At 45.2% G+C, this 18,315-nt stretch overlaps 2 protein-coding genes across 3 annotated transcripts in view; both read left to right on the top strand.

Annotated features, from left to right (window-relative positions):
• Positions 1–15,167, top strand: part of LOC143920351 (seminal metalloprotease 1-like) — a 386,340-nt gene extending 371,173 nt beyond the window's left edge. The window contains exons 1-7 of one of the 2 annotated variants that reach the window (XM_077443208.1): positions 11,679–11,830; positions 13,184–13,314; positions 13,401–13,595; positions 13,673–13,785; positions 14,245–14,449; positions 14,673–14,809; positions 14,878–15,167. In XM_077443208.1, coding sequence (XP_077299334.1) covers positions 13,197–13,314; positions 13,401–13,595; positions 13,673–13,785; positions 14,245–14,449; positions 14,673–14,809; positions 14,878–15,099 — 990 coding nt within the window. In that variant the 5' untranslated portion in view covers positions 11,679–11,830; positions 13,184–13,196 and the 3' untranslated portion in view covers positions 15,100–15,167. Of the gene's footprint in view, positions 1–11,678; positions 11,831–13,183; positions 13,315–13,400; positions 13,596–13,672; positions 13,786–14,244; positions 14,450–14,672; positions 14,810–14,877 lie in introns of those variants that run through there. The other variant, XM_077443209.1, reaches the window with a different exon arrangement.
• Positions 15,168–15,574: 407 nt separating this feature from the next.
• Positions 15,575–17,820, top strand: LOC143919871 (seminal metalloprotease 1-like). Its single transcript, XM_077442425.1, has 6 exons — positions 15,575–15,891; positions 16,657–16,854; positions 16,925–17,034; positions 17,109–17,316; positions 17,383–17,519; positions 17,650–17,820. The coding sequence occupies exons 1-6, from the start codon at positions 15,750–15,752 to the stop codon at positions 17,737–17,739; spliced, it is 885 nt and encodes a 294-aa protein (XP_077298551.1). The 5' UTR covers positions 15,575–15,749; the 3' UTR covers positions 17,740–17,820.
• Positions 17,821–18,315: the final 495 nt, after the last annotated feature.

The raw sequence follows: 18,315 nt of genomic DNA, 5'->3' as shown, positions 1-18,315 counted from the left end.
TTTAGTTTGCGGTTTGGGAGATAATTGAATTCAAAAACTTAAAAAAGGGGGATACCTACATATAAGGGGAGGTACCATTTCGGGTCAACTTAAAAATTTGAAAAAAATTAACGTCGTATCGATAAGAATTTCAGTAACCGATACTAAGTTTCAGTTCGATAGGAGTAACGGTATTCAAAAAATCCTCAAAATACACAGGCACACAGACACACACAGGTATCCAATTTTTTTCTAGATTATGAAAACGTGATCAGTAATTGATTCTGAGTTCGAATCAGTCAATATCTCGAGTTAGAATTTTCGCATGATCACAAAACTTCATCTATTGTTATTACGTACATATGTATGTATGTAGATAAAGTAAAAATATTATTCTGAATTATCTTTCGATCAATGTTTCTAGTTAATCACTTCAATCTTTTGCAATAAATATTGTTCCAAATATATATCTAAATAAAATGTAGAAGTACATATATACATATGTATGTAACATAATTTGGGATGGACGTAATCTTGAAACCCTGAGGGAAGTCAATTACCTGGGACATCTGCTTACGTAGGATCTCACTGATGACTGTGACTGTGACATCGAAAGGCAAAGGAGAGCTATTTGTATAAAGGCAAATATGCTGACATATTTATACAATACAAGCGGTAGACGATGAGGAAGATAAAAATTCAATATAACAACTGCTACCGTGCTCTCTTCAGGCTACCAAGGGGTTGCAGCGCGTCGCAAATGTTCGTGCAGGGGCACATACCTCACTTTGAGGCCATTCTCAGGGTGAGAGCAGCCTCTCTACATCTTCGTGTATTTTTATCGTCTAATGGTCTTCTTGCTGCTGCATTTTCTCATTTGCACTCTTCACTGTATGTTCGATGGATGGAACTACTCCACCGACCGCCTTAACCCTTTGGCTGCTACGAGGTTTTTCAATGTCCAAGCGAAAAATGCTAACATTTGTAATTATTTTGAAAAAAAAAAATATAATATTTTTTTTTACATACTTACTTCGCCGATCACTCGTAATTTTTATAATACTTTATATACATTTTTAAGAAGCAGTCGTGGACTCGTGCTCTCTCTTTCTGTCTTGCTTTTACATGCGTGCGTACGAAAGAGATACCTACATATATACACTAAATAAGTTTTGACGATTGTTTTCCCGACGCTTTATTTTTTTCAATAATCTATTTTTAGACATCGATGTAGCCTTACAACATGCGATATATTCGAAACAGGTAGCGGTCTTTCTCTCTTTCTTTCTTGGTTTTAATTGTGTACGTGTGAGCGAGACACACAAGGATGCGAAGTTTCTAATAATCAAATAATTTTTCAACATGTATCATAAACATTTTGTATGCATTTCAGTTGCATTTGATTGATTGCATGAATTCGTGACGTCTCGTGACCTATATAATTGAATTTATCGACAATAATCAATTCCCAAGTAATAACTCCTTATAGGACACTAGCTGTATTACCCGGCTTCGCTCAGTGTTTATAATATAAACCGCTTAAACATGACTAAGCTAATTTAATTAAAAAAAAAAAAAAAATTAAAAAATTAAAAAAAAAAATAAAAAAAAAAATTAAAAAAAAAAACAAAAAAAAAATCTAAAAAAAAATAAAAAAAAAATCAAAAAAAAAATTTAAAAAAATCAAAAAAAAAAATCATTTTTTTTTTTTTGCCTTCTAGGGCTTCGCCCTCGGCACCCCCCTGAGCCTTTGCCTTCTAGGGCTTCGCCCCTCCACGCCCCATGAGCAATTGCCGTTTAGGGCTTCGCCCCCCTTAGTTAATGCCTTTTAGGGCTTCGCCCCTCCGCACCCCCATGATTAAATGCCGTCTAGGGCTTCGCCCCCCTTAGTTAATGCCTTTTAGGGCTTCGCCCCCCGCGCCCCCAAGATTAATTGCCGTTTAGGGCTTCGCCCCCCTTAGTTAATGCCTTTTAGGGCTTCGCCCCTCCGCGCCCCCATGATTAAATGCCGTCTAAGGCTTCGCTCCCATGATCAGTTGCCTTTTAGGGCTTCGCCCCCCACGCCCCCAAGATTAATTGCCGTTTAGGGCTTCGCCCCCCTTAGTTAATGCCTTTTAGGGCTTCGCCCCTCCGCGCCCCCATGATTAAATGCCGTCTAAGGCTTCGCTCCCATGATCAGTTGCCTTTTAGGGCTTCGCCCCCCACGCCCCCAAGATTAATTGCCGTTTAGGGCTTCGCCCCCCTTAGTTAATGCCTTTTAGGGCTTCGCCCCTCCGCGCCCCCATGATTAAATGCCGTCTAAGGCTTCGCCCCCATGATCAGTTGCCTTTTAGGGCTTCGCCCCCCGCGCCCCCAAGATTAATTGCCGTTTAGGGCTTCGCCCCCCTTAGTTAATGCCTTTTAGGGCTTCGCCCCTCCGCGCCCCCATGATTAAATGCCGTCTAAGGCTTCGCCCCCATGATCAGTTGCCTTTTAGGGCTTCGCCCCCCGCGCCCCCAAGATAAATTGCCGTTTAGGGCTTCGCTCCCCTTAGTTAATGCCTTTTAGGGCTTCGCCCCTCCGCGCCCCCATGATTAAATGCCGTCTAAGGCTTCGCCCCCATGATTAAATGCCGTCTAAGGCTTCGCCCCCATGATCAGTTGCCTTTTAGGGCTTCGCCCCTCCGCGCCCCCATGATTAATTGCCGTCTAGGGCTTCGCCCCCCTTAGTTAATGCCTATTAGGGCTTGCGCCCCATGAGGCTGGGGCCCCACGGGGCTGCGCCCCTTGTGGCGCCCCCTTTTGAGCCCCATGGGGCTGCGCCCCATGAGGCTGGGCCCCCCGCGCCCCCTTCGGGGCTTCACGGGGCTGCGCCCCTTGTGGCACCCCCTTTTGAGCCCCATGGGGCTGCGCCCCATGAGGCTGGGCCCCCCGGGCCCCCTTCGGGGCCCCACGGGGCTGCGCCCCTTGTGGCGCCCCCTTTTGAGCCCCATGGGGCTGCGCCCCATGAGGCTGGGCCCCCCGGGCCCCCTTCGGGGCCCCACGGGGCTGCGCCCCTTGTGGCGCCCCCTTTTGAGCCTCATGGGGCTGCGCCCCATGAGGCTTCACGGGGCTGCGCCCCTTGTGGCACCCCCTTTTGAGCCCCATGGGGCTGCGCCCCATGAGGCTGGGCCCCCCGGGCCCCCTTCGGGGCCCCACGGGGCTGCGCCCCTTGTGGCGCCCCCTTTTGAGCCCCATGGGGCTGCGCCCCATGAGGCTGGGCCCCCCGGGCCCCCTTCGGGGCCCCACGGGGCTGCGCCCCTTGTGGCGCCCCCTTTTGAGCCTCATGGGGCTGCGCCCCATGAGGCTGGGGCCCCACGGGGCTGCGCCCCTTGTGGCGCCCCCTTTTGAGCCCCATGGGGCTGCGCCCCATGAGGCTGGGCCCCCCGCGCCCCCTTCGGGGCTTCACGGGGCTGCGCCCCTTGTGGCACCCCCTTTTGAGCCCCATGGGGCTGCGCCCCATGAGGCTGGGCCCCCCGGGCCCCCTTCGGGGCCCCACGGGGCTGCGCCCCTTGTGGCGCCCCCTTTTGAGCCCCACGGGGCTGCGCCCCTTGTGGCGCCCCTGGCGGGGCCCCATGAAACTACTCGCCTTGCGCCCCCGCGGGGGTGAATCCATTGAAATGAAAAAAAAAATCGGCGCCCATGGATCGAAAAAAAAAAAATCGAATCACGTGTTCGATGACGTCACCGATCTACGGACGATGACGACGACGACGACGACGACGACCAAGGATATTTACATACAAAGTCTCTTTCCAAATTATAGATTAGACTAGCTGTATTACCCGGCTTCGCTCAGTGTTTATAATATAAACCGCTTAAACATGACTAAGCTAATTTAATTAAAAAAAAAAAAAAATTAAAAAAAATTTAAAAATTAAAAAAAATAATAAAAAAAAAATAAAAAAAAAATCAAAAAAAAAAATAAAAAAAAATAAAAAAAAAATAAAAAAAAATTAAAAAAAAAAATTTTAAAAAATCAAAAAAAAAAAATCAAAATTTTTTTTGCCTTCTAGGGCTTCGCCCTCGGCGCCCCCCTGAGCCTTTGCCTTCTAGGGCTTCGCCCCTCCACGCCCCATGAGCAATTGCCGTTTAGGGCTTCGCCCCCCTTAGTTAATGCCTTTTAGGGCTTCGCCCCTCCGCACCCCCATGATTAAATGCCGTCTAGGGCTTCGCCCCCCTTAGTTAATGCCTTTTAGGGCTTCGCCCCCCGCGCCCCCAAGATTAATTGCCGTTTAGGGCTTCGCCCCCCTTAGTTAATGCCTTTTAGGGCTTCGCCCCTCCGCGCCCCCATGATTAAATGCCGTCTAAGGCTTCGCTCCCATGATCAGTTGCCTTTTAGGGCTTCGCCCCCCGCGCCCCCAAGATTAATTGCCGTTTAGGGCTTCGCCCCCCTTAGTTAATGCCTTTTAGGGCTTCGCCCCTCCGCGCCCCCATGATTAAATGCCGTCTAAGGCTTCGCCCCCATGATCAGTTGCCTTTTAGGGCTTCGCCCCCCGCGCCCCCAAGATTAATTGCCGTTTAGGGCTTCGCCCCCCTTAGTTAATGCCTTTTAGGGCTTCGCCCCTCCGCGCCCCCATGATTAAATGCCGTCTAAGGCTTCGCCCCCATGATCAGTTGCCTTTTAGGGCTTCGCCCCTCCGCGCCCCCATGATTAATTGCCGTCTAGGGCTTCGCCCCCCTTAGTTAATGCCTATTAGGGCTTGCGCCCCATGAGGCTGGGCCCCCCGGGCCCCCTTCGGGGCCCCACGGGGCTGCGCCCCTTGTGGCGCCCCCTTTTGAGCCCCATGGGGCTGCGCCCCATGAGGCTGGGCCCCACGGGGCTGCGCCCCTTGTGGCGCCCCCTTTTGAGCCCCATGGGGCTGCGCCCCATGAGGCTGGGCCCCCCGGGCCCCCTTCGGGGCCCCACGGGGCTGCGCCCCTTGTGGCGCCCCCTTTTGAGCCCCATGGGGCTGCGCCCCATGAGGCTGGGCCCCCCGGGCCCCCTTCGGGGCCCCACGGGGCTGCGCCCCTTGTGGCGCCCCCTTTTGAGCCTCATGGGGCTGCGCCCCATGAGGCTGGGGCCCCACGGGGCTGCGCCCCTTGTGGCGCCCCCTTTTGAGCCCCATGGGGCTGCGCCCCATGAGGCTGGGCCCCCCGCGCCCCCTTCAGGGCTTCACGGGGCTGCGCCCCTTGTGGCACCCCCTTTTGAGCCCCATGGGGCTGCGCCCCATGAGGCTGGGCCCCCCGCGCCCCCTTCGGGGCTTCACGGGGCTGCGCCCCTTGTGGCACCCCCTTTTGAGCCCCATGGGGCTGCGCCCCATGAGGCTGGGCCCCCCGGGCCCCCTTCGGGGCCCCACGGGGCTGCGCCCCTTGTGGCGCCCCCTTTTGAGCCCCATGGGGCTGCGCCCCATGAGGCTGGGCCCCCCGGGCCCCCTTCGGGACCCCACGGGGCTGCGCCCCTTGTGGCGCCCCCTTTTGAGCCTCATGGGGCTGCGCCCCATGAGGCTGGGCCCCCCGGGCCCCCTTCGGGGCCCCACGGGGCTGCGCCCCTTGTGGCGCCCTCTTTTGAGCCCCATGGGGCTGCGCCCCATGAGGCTGGGCCCCCCGCGCCCCCTTCGGGGCTTCACGGGGCTGCGCCCCTTGTGGCACCCCCTTTTGAGCCCCATGGGGCTGCGCCCCATGAGGCTGGGCCCCCCGGGCCCCCTTCGGGGCCCCACGGGGCTGCGCCCCTTGTGGCGCCCCCTTTTGAGCCCCATGGGGCTGCGCCCCATGAGGCTGGGCCCCCCGGGCCCCCTTCGGGGCCCCACGGGGCTGCGCCCCTTGTGGCGCCCCCTTTTGAACCTCATGGGGCTGCGCCCCATGAGGCTGGGCCCCACGGGGCTGCGCCCCTTGTGGCGCCCCCTTTTGAGCCCCATGAGGCTGGGCCCCCCGCGCCCCCTTCGGGGCTTCACGGGGCTGCGCCCCTTGTGGCACCCCCTTTTGAGCCCCATGGGGCTGCGCCCCATGAGGCTGGGCCCCCCGGGCCCCCTTCGGGGCCCCACGGGGCTGCGCCCCTTGTGGCGCCCCCTTTTGAGCCCCACGGGGCTGCGCCCCTTGTGGCGCCCCTGGCGGGGCCCCATGAAGCTACTCGCCTTGCGCCCCCGCGGGGGTGAATCCATTGAAACGAAAAAAAAAATCGGCGCCCATGGATCGAAAAAAAAAAAAAATCGAATCACGTGTTCGATGACGTCACCGATCTACGGACGAAGACGACGAAGACGACGAAGACGACGACGACGACGACCAAGGATACTTACATACAAAGTCTCTTTCCAAATTATAGATTAGATTGACAACGAACCCGAAATTTACTTTGATGATGAACCCGAAATTGAAGAGCTTTTATTTAAAAAATTGATAAATATTTATAAAGCTTGATTGAAAAATAAATATAAATACGTATATAAAAAAAATGTTTCGTGCCACTGATGCGCTGGTGGCTCAAAGAAAGTATTGAAATACGACAATTAATGTCGACAACAACGATCGTCGTAGCAATCTTCGCCAATTTCAAAACAACGATTTATCGTTGTTGTAGCAGTCAAAGGGTTAAATATACTTTAAATTGATTGATTAATTAAAAAACATTTTCAAGCCAATTTAATTTATTTTAAGCATACAAACATTTAATTGCTATATCGAACAGGTATTTTATCATATGAATTTAAAATGATCAGATGCACAAAACAAATGTTCTACTAATGTGATAAAATTGGAATTACTTGTTCGATTCAAAATGATATATGTACTCATGTACTGAATTTTACCAATACATTAAGCAGCAAAAAGAAACTCTCCAGGAAGTAAAATCTTCAGCCTAGTACAAATAAGCGAGTGTCGGGAAAAAATATTATATAATCTTATTATTTTGTAGTTTGTGTTCTCTCATTTACGATTTTGATTTTATAAAAATACTAGCTGTATTACCCGGCTTCGCTCAGTGTTTATAATATAAACCGCTTAAACATGACTAAGCTAATTTAATTAAAAAAAAAAAAAAAAATTAAAAATTAAAAAAAAAAATAAAAAAAAAATTAAAAAAAAATAAAAAAAAATCAAAAAAAAAATAAAAAAAAAATCAAAAAAAAAATTTAAAAAAATCAAAAAAAAAAATCATTTTTTTTTTCAAATTCATCATTTTTTTTTTCAAATTCATCAAATTTTTTTTTTGCCTTCTAGGGCTTCGCCCTCGGCACCCCCCTGAGCCTTTGCCTTCTAGGGCTTCGCCCCTCCACGCCCCATGAGCAATTGCCGTTTAGGGCTTCGCCCCCATGATCAGTTGCCTTTTAGGGCTTCGCCCCTCCGCGCCCCCATGATTCAAAGCCGTCTAGGGCTTCGCCCCCCTTAGTTAATGCCTTTTAGGGCTTCGCCCCCCGCGCCCCCAAGATTAATTGCCGTTTCGGGCTTCGCCCCCCTTAGTTAATGCCTTTTAGGGCTTCGCCCCTCCGCACCCCCATGATTAAATGCCGTCTAGGGCTTCGCCCCCCCTAGTTAATGCCTTTTAGGGCTTCGCCCCCCGCGCCCCCAAGATTAATTGCCGTTTAGGGCTTCGCCCCCCTTAGTTAATGCCTTTTAGGGCTTCGCCCCTCCGCGCCCCCATGATTCAAAGCCGTCTAGGGCTTCGCCCCCCTTAGTTAATGCCTTTTAGGGCTTCGCCTCCCGCGCCCCCAAGATTAATTGCCGTTTAGGGCTTCGCCCCCCTTAGTTAATGCCTTTTAGGGCTTCGCCCCTCCGCGCCCCCACGATTAAATGCCGTCTAAGGCTTCGCTTCCATGATCAGTTGCCTTTTAGGGCTTCGCCCCTCCGCGCCCCCATGATTAATTGCCGTCTAGGGCTTCGCCCCCCTTAGTTAATGCCTATTAGGGCTTGCGCCCCATGAGGCTGGGCCCCCCGGGCCCCCTTCGGGGCCCCACGGGGCTGCGCCCCTTGTGGCGCCCCCTTTTGAGCCCCATGGGGCTGCGCCCCATGAGGCTGGGCCCCCCGGGCCCCCATTCGGGGCCCCACGGGGCTGCGCCCCTTGTGGCGCCACCTTTTGAGCCCCATGAGGCTGGGCCCCCCGGGCCCCCATTCGGGGCCCCACGGGGCTGCGCCCCTTGTGGCGCCACCTTTTGAGCCCCATGAGGCTGGGCCCCCCGGGCCCCCTTCGGGGCCCCACGGGGCTGCGCCCCATGTGGCGCCCCCTTTTGAGCCCCATGGGGCTGCGCCCCATGAGGCTGGGCCCCCCCGGGGCCCCACGGGGCTGCGCCCCTTGTGGCGCCCCCTTTTGAGCCCCATGGGGCTGCGCCCCATGAGGCTGGGCCCCCCGGGCCCCCTTCGGGGCCCCACGGGGCTGCGTCCCTTGTGGCGCCCCCTTTTGAGCCCCATGGGGCTGCGCCCCATGAGGCTGGGCCCCCCGGGCCCCCTTCGGGGCCCCACGGGGCCCCACGGGGCTGCGCCCCTTGTGGCGCCTCCTTTTGAGCCCCATGGGGCTGCGCCCCCTTTTGAGCCCCATGGGGCTGCGCCCCATGAGGCTGGGCCCCCCGGGCCCCCATTCGGGGCCCCACGGGGCTGCGCCCCTTGTGGCGCCACCTTTTGAGCCCCATGAGGCTGGGCCCCCCGGGCCCCCTTCGGGGCCCCACGGGGCTGCGCCCCATGTGGCGCCCCCTTTTGAGCCCCATGGGGCTGCGCCCCATGAGGCTGGGCCCCCCCGGGGCCCCACGGGGCTGCGCCCCTTGTGGCGCCCCCTTTTGAGCCCCATGGGGCTGCGCCCCATGAGGCTGGGCCCCCCGGGCCCCCTTCGGGGCCCCACGGGGCTGCGTCCCTTGTGGCGCCCCCTTTTGAGCCCCATGGGGCTGCGCCCCATGAGGCTGGGCCCCCCGGGCCCCCTTCGGGGCCCCACGGGGCCCCACGGGGCTGCGCCCCTTGTGGCGCCTCCTTTTGAGCCCCATGGGGCTGCGCCCCCTTTTGAGCCCCATGGGGCTGCGCCCCATGAGGCTGGGCCCCCCCGGGGCCCCACGGGGCTGCGCCCCTCGTGGCGCCCCCTTTTGAGCCCCATGGGGCTGCGCCCCATGAGGCTGGGCCCCCCGGGCCCCCTTCGGGGCCCCACGGGGCTGCGCCCCTTGTGGCGCCCCCTTTTGAGCCCCATGGGGTTGCGCCCCATGAGGCTGGGGCCCCACGGGGCTGCGCCCCTTGTGGCGCCCCTGGCGGGGCCCCATGAAGCTACTCGCCTTGCGCCCCCGCGGGGGTGAATCCATTGAAACGAAAAAAACAAATCGGCGCCCATGGATCGAAAAAAAAAAAATCGAATCACGTGTTCGATGACGTCACCGATCTACGGACGAAAACGACGAAAACGACGACCAAGGATACATACAAAGTCTCTTTCCAAATTATAGATTAGACTAGCTGTATTACCCGGCTTCGCTCAGTGTTTATAATATAAACCGCTTAAACATGACTAAGCTAATTTAATTAAAAAAAAAAAAAAATTAAAAAAAAATTTAAAAATTAAAAAAAAAAATAAAAAAAAAATAAAAAAAAAAATCAAAAAAAAAATTAAAAAAAAAATAAAAAAAAAATTAAAAAAAAATTAAAAAAAAATTAAAAAAAATTTTTTTAAAAAATCAAAAAAAAAAATCAAAATTTTTTTTGCCTTCTAGGGCTTCGCCCTCGGCGCCCCCCTGAGCCTTTGCCTTCTAGGGCTTCGCCCCTCCACGCCCCATGAGCAATTGCCGTTTAGGGCTTCGCCCCCCTTAGTTAATGCCTTTTAGGGCTTCGCCCCTCCGCACCCCCATGATTAAATGCCGTCTAGGGCTTCGCCCCCCTTAGTTAATGCCTTTTAGGGCTTCGCCCCCCGCGCCCCCAAGATTAATTGCCGTTTAGGGCTTCGCCCCCCTTAGTTAATGCCTTTTAGGGCTTCGCCCCTCCGCGCCCCCATGATTAAATGCCGTCTAAGGCTTCGCTCCCATGATCAGTTGCCTTTTAGGGCTTCGCCCCCCACGCCCCCAAGATTAATTGCCGTTTAGGGCTTCGCCCCCCTTAGTTAATGCCTTTTAGGGCTTCGCCCCTCCGCGCCCCCATGATTAAATGCCGTCTAAGGCTTCGCCCCCATGATCAGTTGCCTTTTAGGGCTTCGCCCCCCGCGCCCCCAAGATTAATTGCCGTTTAGGGCTTCGCCCCCCTTAGTTAATGCCTTTTAGGGCTTCGCCCCTCCGCGCCCCCATGATTAAATGCCGTCTAAGGCTTCGCCCCCATGATCAGTTGCCTTTTAGGGCTTCGCCCCTCCGCGCCCCCATGATTAATTGCCGTCTAGGGCTTCGCCCCCCTTAGTTAATGCCTATTAGGGCTTGCGCCCCATGAGGCTGGGCCCCCCGGGCCCCCTTCGGGGCCCCACGGGGCTGCGCCCCTTGTGGCGCCCCCTTTTGAGCCCCATGGGGCTGCGCCCCATGAGGCTGGGCCCCCCGGGCCCCCTTCGGGGCCCCACGGGGCTGCGCCCCTTGTGGCGCCCCCTTTTGAGCCTCATGGGGCTGCGCCCCATGAGGCTGGGCCCCCCGGGCCCCCTTCGGGGCCCCACGGGGCTGCGCCCCTTGTGGCGCCCCCTTTTGAGCCTCATGGGGCTGCGCCCCATGAGGCTGGGCCCCCCGGGCCCCCTTCGGGGCCCCACGGGGCTGCGCCCCTTGTGGCGCCCCCTTTTGAGCCCCATGGGGCTGCGCCCCATGAGGCTGGGCCCCCCGCGCCCCCTTCGGGGCTTCACGGGGCTGCGCCCCTTGTGGCACCCCCTTTTGAGCCCCATGGGGCTGCGCCCCTTGTGGCGCCCCCTTTTGAGCCCCATGGGGCTGCGCCCCATGAGGCTGGGCCCCCCGGGCCCCCTTCGGGGCCCCACGGGGCTGCGCCCCTTGTGGCGCCCCCTTTTGAGCCTCATGGGGCTGCGCCCCATGAGGCTGGGCCCCCCGGGCCCCCTTCGGGGCCCCACGGGGCTGCGCCCCTTGTGGCGCCCCCTTTTGAGCCCCATGGGGCTGCGCCCCATGAGGCTCGGCCCCCCGGGCCCCCTTCGGGGCCCCACGGGGCTGTGCCCCTGTTGGCGCCCCCTTTTGAGCCCCATGGGGCTGCGCCCCATGAGGCTGGGGCCCCACGGGGCTGCGCCCCTCGTGGCGCCCCCTTTTGAGCCCCATGGGGCTGCGCCCCATGAGGGTGGGCCCCCCCGGGGCCCCACGGGGCTGCGCCCCTCGTGGCGCCCCCTTTTGAGCCCCATGGGACTGCGCCCCTTGTGGCGCCCCCTTTTGAGCCCCATGGGGCTGCGCCCCATGAGGCTGGGGCCCCACGGGGCTGCGCCCCTTGTGGCGCCCCTGGCGGGGCCCCATGAAGCTACTCGCCTTGCGCCCCCGCGGGGGTGAATCCATTGAAACGAAAAAAACAAATCGGCGCCCATGGATCGAAAAAAAAAAAATCGAATCACGTGTTCGATGACGTCACCGATCTACGGACGAAGACGACGACGACGACCAAGGATATTTACATACATACAAAGTCTCTTTCCAAATTATAGATTAAGAGAAGATACATGAGAAATATTGAACTATGCGTTTTTTTATGTTGTCCCGATTTTTGCTACTAAATTCCGATTTTTTTTTTATTTCACATAACATTGGTAAAATAATTATCTGGCAACGCTGATATGTACATATGTATTATCATTTTTAAGTCAATCAATAAGATTTCAATTCTATTCAGATATAAAATCTAGCATATGTACATAGTACGCACTACAGACAAGGCTAATTATAAAATGTTCTCATATCTATTATATAATATACGTATACGTATTATGCTTGTAGGTAATAGAAATATTTTATTAAACGACTTAAATTGAATGTCATAATATAATATGTATTTTTATAATATGAAAAACTTCCTAGAGATTATCAAATTCTAATTTAACTTTGTAAAAGATATCACTGTGAAAGTGTAATTTTTAAAAATAATTTTGACTTTAAAAGTATAACAAATGTAATTTTTCCAACCAACATGAATGATAAGTATAATAATTTGTCACAAAATATGTAAAATATTTACATCAAAAGATATAGTTGTACTTGCCTTCAAATATTAAAATATTTTTTTTATGTTTTTCATTTGATTTGTAAATTTTGTTTGGTTTTTATGTAAAAGAAAACATCATACAATAAAAAATGTTTATATACCTATGCACATATTGGATCCACATTATTGAGAAAATCTTTATGTGAATTTTACTTACCGCAGTAAATATACTCCAAATCACTTATCCATGATATTCCAATCCTCACATATAGATTAATTATTTTGAAAAATGTTTTAATAAATCTGATTTATCTTATAAAGGCAAAACATAAGCGATAAGATTTTTTTTTATTTTTTTAGATGATACATATATATGTATGTACTTATGATTGAGGACACATATATATGTATATACATACATTTATGTAGCACGTAAAACAAAGAGCTTTTTTCTTTAATAATAACAAATGTATGTAGAACGGTTACGCTAAAAATACGATTATATCGCATTATAAAAATCTTTGATTGAATTTTATAATAGTTATAAAAAAACCATCATTTTGGCATGAAGGTCTGTGCTAAAAATTTGTCAATTTATTTTCAATAGCTGCATTATCAAGATCATTCTGAGTTTATCGTTAGCTGAACAGAATCCAATCGCAATTGAATTTCGTAGATCTCATTTGTGTAAGTCCAATTTATCGGTTTTAATTAATGCGTTTTATTTCAAACAATACTTGTTTTTATCATTATAATTTAAAAACAAATTTATCTACAGATAAGAGGATTTTACCTGTTGTGTAAATTTAAAGTTGTATTTAGACTAATGTTTAGCGTCACATAATAAATAACTAACATTTTCCTACTTTTCCTTCTTTTATTATATGTATTTCATATATACATATAGGTACTACAATATATAAAATTTCAAGTCATTTTCGATGGTACTAAGTTATTTTTGGTACCATCATTAAGAAGCATTTGATAATCAAGACAGAGGCCAACATAATTCCATCACATCCATAAAAATGATCATAATTATTAAATCATGGGTTATGTATATGATATTAAATAATAGTATAATTTGATTATGTATGCAAATTGTTTTATAATGAAAAATAATAAATAAAATTGAGTATTTATTTCAGTTGAAAACAAAAAATGAAAGTTTTTGCAGTACTGGTTATTACATTGTCATCTGTAATTAATAAACTATCGACAATTCCAATACAACGAATTAAGAAAGATATTGACAATGCAACTCTAGTAATTAATAATGGTTTCATTTTTTTCAAAAATGTATCGTAATTACCAATGTTCTATATATTTATAAGTTTTAAGAATATCAGTGATTATAACTTTTAGATCCTTCATCACCGTTATATGACGTAGAATTTGATTTAAAAGAAGACGATTTATTTGAAGGAGACATTATTCTAAATAGTAAACAAAGAAAAGCACTTAATCAAATGTTTTCTAATCAAAGGAACGCTATGACCATTCCTTCCAGACTCTGGCCAAATGCAACAGTGCATTATAGGATCATAGAAACTCATTTCAGTCTGTATTTAATTTTCAAAACCTCACAAATCAAATAATCTAGATAATTGAATATTTTGATTAATTGCATTTTACAGACCCCAGTCACATATCTGCAATCCAAAAGGCATTAAACGACATACAAAATGTCTCTTGCGTAAAATTCATAAATCACATTCCACCAGAAGAAAAAAATTATATAACTATAACGGTAATAAACGTGCCACTTAATTCATTATAAATGCATATTTTTTATTTAAAATTAAATTTCAAGTCATGTTTTTATTTTTACTTACATATTTTGAATTATATGGCTATCCTTTTGTTATTGTCGAAATAATGAAAGTAAATCTACATAAAACTTCTCGTCTTTTCTATCATAAAATTGTAGTGCACTAATAATGCTAATTTTAAACTATTTTTATGAATTTAGTATTAACAATAAAATAATTATTTGAATCTCATATTTTTAAAATGCTTTTATATAAATTGTATTTTTTGCAATATTATATTATAATAACTTTTATAATAAGTAATCAATCCACATTTGTAAGTAAAATAATTTAATTGATATGAATATTTATATTACATCCATTTTATAATTTTTTTTAAATCTTCTGATTATCTATGATTGCTTTGTTAAAATTAAAAATGAATTCAATGATTTTAGGGTAATATAAAAGGTTGTTTTTCAAATGTTGGAATGGAAGGTGGAGAGCAAATTGTGAATGTGTATCCAAGCCCAATGGGAAGGAAATGCTTCCGAGCAGGCAGTTTGATACATGAACTTTTACACGCCTTGGGATTTTTCCATATGCAAAGCACGGTTGATAGAGATGATTATGTAAAAATTGTGTGGGAAAATATATTACCAGGTAAGGAACTGTAACAAAGTAACAGTCGGTTCAGTAATAAATATAGCACAAAGTAAAAAATCTTCATATTAGTAATATTTAAAAAAAATGTAGGTATTGCTAAGTTATTTTTAAGTGTTATAGTATTTAAATTTTTAGAAACCTGGAAATATGTATATGTATGCTTTTTTGTATTTATAGACTATTAACAAATATAACTTATATTAACAAATATAACTTATAGATCGCGTTCACAATTTCGCCAAGTACACTGCTCGTGAAACATCTTCTCTTGGTGTAGAGTATGATTATGAAAGCGTTCTTCACTATTCAAATCATGCTTTTAGTAAAAATAGAAATAAAACAATGATTCCATTGAAGGTGAGACTTCTTCAATATCAAAACATTATTTTTTCGAATCAATTTTAAAGACTACAATTTCTTTTTAGCCAAGAAAATTGAAAATGAGAATGGGACAAAGAAAAAAAATGACTGATAAAGATATTTTAAAATTAAACAGACTGTACCATTGTAAAGATAAAATTCAACCTAGCAACATTCAAAACACTGTTGACGACTTAACAGTCAAACTGCAGGATGAATTTAAAACAATTAATATGAAGTTTCAAATATTGAATAGTGTATCTAAAAATACAGTATTCGTAAGATAATACAATATTATTAGTGACAAAATATTCTCAAATAAATTGGATTTGAAAATAACGTCAATAAAATTTACAAAAAAATATAAGTTATTTCATTTCTATTTTAAAAATACTTACAATATAAACTTCACGTATTCATTTGACAAATAATGTACACATATAGAGATCTGTGTAAGAATATATAAAAATAAAAAAAATACATCTGAAATATTATTTATTTTTAATAGTAGGAGTATTAATTAAAAATCACATTTGCATATATAAAAAAATATTTGATTAATTTAAATGTATTAGGTAGGTACCTTAAGTAATTATGTAAGAAATTTTAATCGAATTTCACATCTACATACATACGTATAAGAATCATAAATTAAACATCAAGGATAATATGTATAATTTTTTTACGATTATAATTAATTACTTTCACGAATTCTCGGAATATAACGAAGACCAGACGATAAAATGAATTCGCAAGCTAATCGCATTAAAGTGGGTCACTGACTAGATCGGGTTAGAACACTGTTTGAATGTCATTAAATTTACTGTTAAATAGCCTCACCCGAAATACTATTATAGTAGAAAGAATTTGAATGTCCATCTGCAGTGTTGGACGAACCTGCAGCTGGTGTGATACGGTTTGAAACATCTATTCGAAAATGAATAATTTTCTAAAATATGCATTGATATTAAGTATCACATTGACATATCAATGTTGTGGTATAAAGATCGCCAGAACAACAGAAGAAATCAGAAAATATGCAGCATTTCTTAAAGCTACAGTGCATGGAAAATCGGAAGGTATGATATCAAAAAATTAATTAATCCGTACAATATCAAATAGATACATCATCGATAACTAATTGTTTTATTTCGTAACACTGATTGTTATTTTTTGTTTTGATAAAATCATGACGTGTGATGTACAAAAACAGTGCATCGTAATTTTACAAATTCGTTTTGTTATATAATTTATAGTATAAATAGAAACATTTAACATATTCCATATGAGAATATTTAATTACTAATAACTATACTCACACACTTGTGAAGAGTCTCGGTATGATATGATATGAATTTGGTTAGTAATCATAGTATTATATTATTCTAATGTTAATCTACAGCATAATAGGAAAAAGAGCTCAAAAACCTATTAACAATCCTTATAAATGCTCATAATACATCTAATACATAATATTAATTAAAGACTCACTAAAGTCGATGACCTAAAGCAGATTGTGTTTAGGTAATCTGTGTTTATACCCGAAGGGTATAGACATTTTGTTGTAATAACCGAGACTCTTCACAAGTGTGTTAGTATGGTTATTAGTGATTCTGTCATAGAATCTACTGGTTAGTTTGTTAGTAATGTCTGTAATAAACGGAATATTATATATGGCATGCAGTTTTTTCAAGTTAGTATATATGGGTGTATTATAAATTATTTTTAGGGAGTTTTTTTTTATATAATTTATAGTATAAATAGAAACATTTAATATATTCCATATGGGAATATTTGCTCGATTTCCTATAAGTATTTTTATCGGAATCTTTTTTTAAATATAGAACCTCTCAATCCCCAAATGGCGAAGTTTCAAAACGCATGGGAAAGAAGTGGTGCTTTTGAAGGTGATATTATTTTAACGAAAGAACAAAGGGAAGCTTTGATAGCCGAATATTCCGGAATGAAAAATTCAGTACTGAGTGCCATAAGCTTATGGCCCAATAACACTATGTATTATCACATAGACGAAAGATATTTCAGTAAGTCCATATTAATCCACTCATGTTTAACGATAATCCTGATCATTCAATTTACTTATGTAATAAACAGCTCCAGATCAAGTGACATTAATTCAAAAATCAATTGATATTCTGCAGAAGGTTTCTTGCGTCAAAATCAAACGTAGAACCTCCAATATCAACGATTACGTTTTAATACAGGTTAATTCACTTGTACGCCCAAATTTAACTTAATTTCAATTCACAAATCTTTCATTCTGGCACTATCATTTTAGGGAGCAGATGGAGGGTGCCGATCGAAAGTAGGATATACTGAATCTGGTGCTCAGATTTTGAATTTAAACCCGAGTAAAGTTGGAACTGGTTGTTTTAAACAGGGCACCATTATTCATGAACTGCTGCATTCTCTAGGATTCTACCACATGCAAAGTACTTATGACAGAGATGACTTTGTCAATATCGTTTGGAACAAAATCAAACCTGGTAATTGATCTATTGATAAAATATATTCAAAAATTATAATTATTATGATTGAATATGATTTTGTAGGCCATGAATTTAATTTCAATAAATACACATCTAGCCAAGTTACCAATCTAGGGGTAAAATATGACTATAGTAGCGTGCTTCATTATTCAGAGTATAGTTTCAGTATTGACGGAAGTAAAACAATTATACCGATTCAGGTATTTAATATTTAGTATATTATATGTATATATATTAACTATATTATATTATAATATTAACTATATTATATTATAATAATATTAACTATATTATATTATAATAGTTTTATTGTCATTTTACATTTTGCAGAAAACTAATATTACTATTGGACAACGTGAAATGTTGAGCGAAGGGGATATTATTAAATTAAATAAACGTTATAAATGTCCTGGATTTTAGTTATACATACAATATTCATTACATATAATTGAAATTGTTATATTTATATCTACAAATCAATAAAATATTTAACTAAGTTTATAATTCTATGTATATTATATTAAAACACCTATTTTTATGTATTTAAAAATGTAAAAGATTAAAAATGTGGATTGAGTTAATAATTTTAATTTCTTCCCACGTTCATCACTATCTTACCTTGTTTACTATTCATTGAAATTGTATTTTTATCACTACTTATGCAAAGATAGGAGTTAATCTTTTCCAGAGTAATCAATTGAATTTATTAGCTAACGATAACAATGTAAAGGTATTTTTTAATTTATTAATTTATCAAAATCTTATCTTTCTTACGACTAGCTTATTCAGAATCGTTGCTCTGGCACATTACTGCTGTAATGTATTGTAGTACAATACAGTACAAATTTAAATAATACATATTTTCTACACTTAAAACCATTTAACCATTTATACGAAAAAATATGAATTATTTACATAAACTTGTCACATATAAATATAATTAGAATAGTTCGCTGGAATATATGTAATCGGAATATACTGAATAAAATAATTTCA

This window comes from Arctopsyche grandis, chromosome 12 (assembly GCF_051622035.1).
Source record: "Arctopsyche grandis isolate Sample6627 chromosome 12, ASM5162203v2, whole genome shotgun sequence".
NCBI classification, from domain to species: domain Eukaryota; kingdom Metazoa; phylum Arthropoda; class Insecta; order Trichoptera; family Hydropsychidae; genus Arctopsyche; species Arctopsyche grandis.
This window is presented reverse-complemented; position numbering and strand designations above follow the sequence as displayed.

Coding starts and splice junctions, on each gene's coding strand:
- LOC143919871 (XM_077442425.1), top strand. CDS start 15,750: ATGAATAATTTTCTAAAATATGCATTGATATTAAGTATCACATTGACA. Junction 16,855..16,924: donor CATAGACGAAAGATATTTCA/GTAAGTCCATAT, acceptor TGTAATAAACAG/CTCCAGATCAAGTGACATTA. Junction 17,317..17,382: donor TTGGAACAAAATCAAACCTG/GTAATTGATCTA, acceptor ATGATTTTGTAG/GCCATGAATTTAATTTCAAT.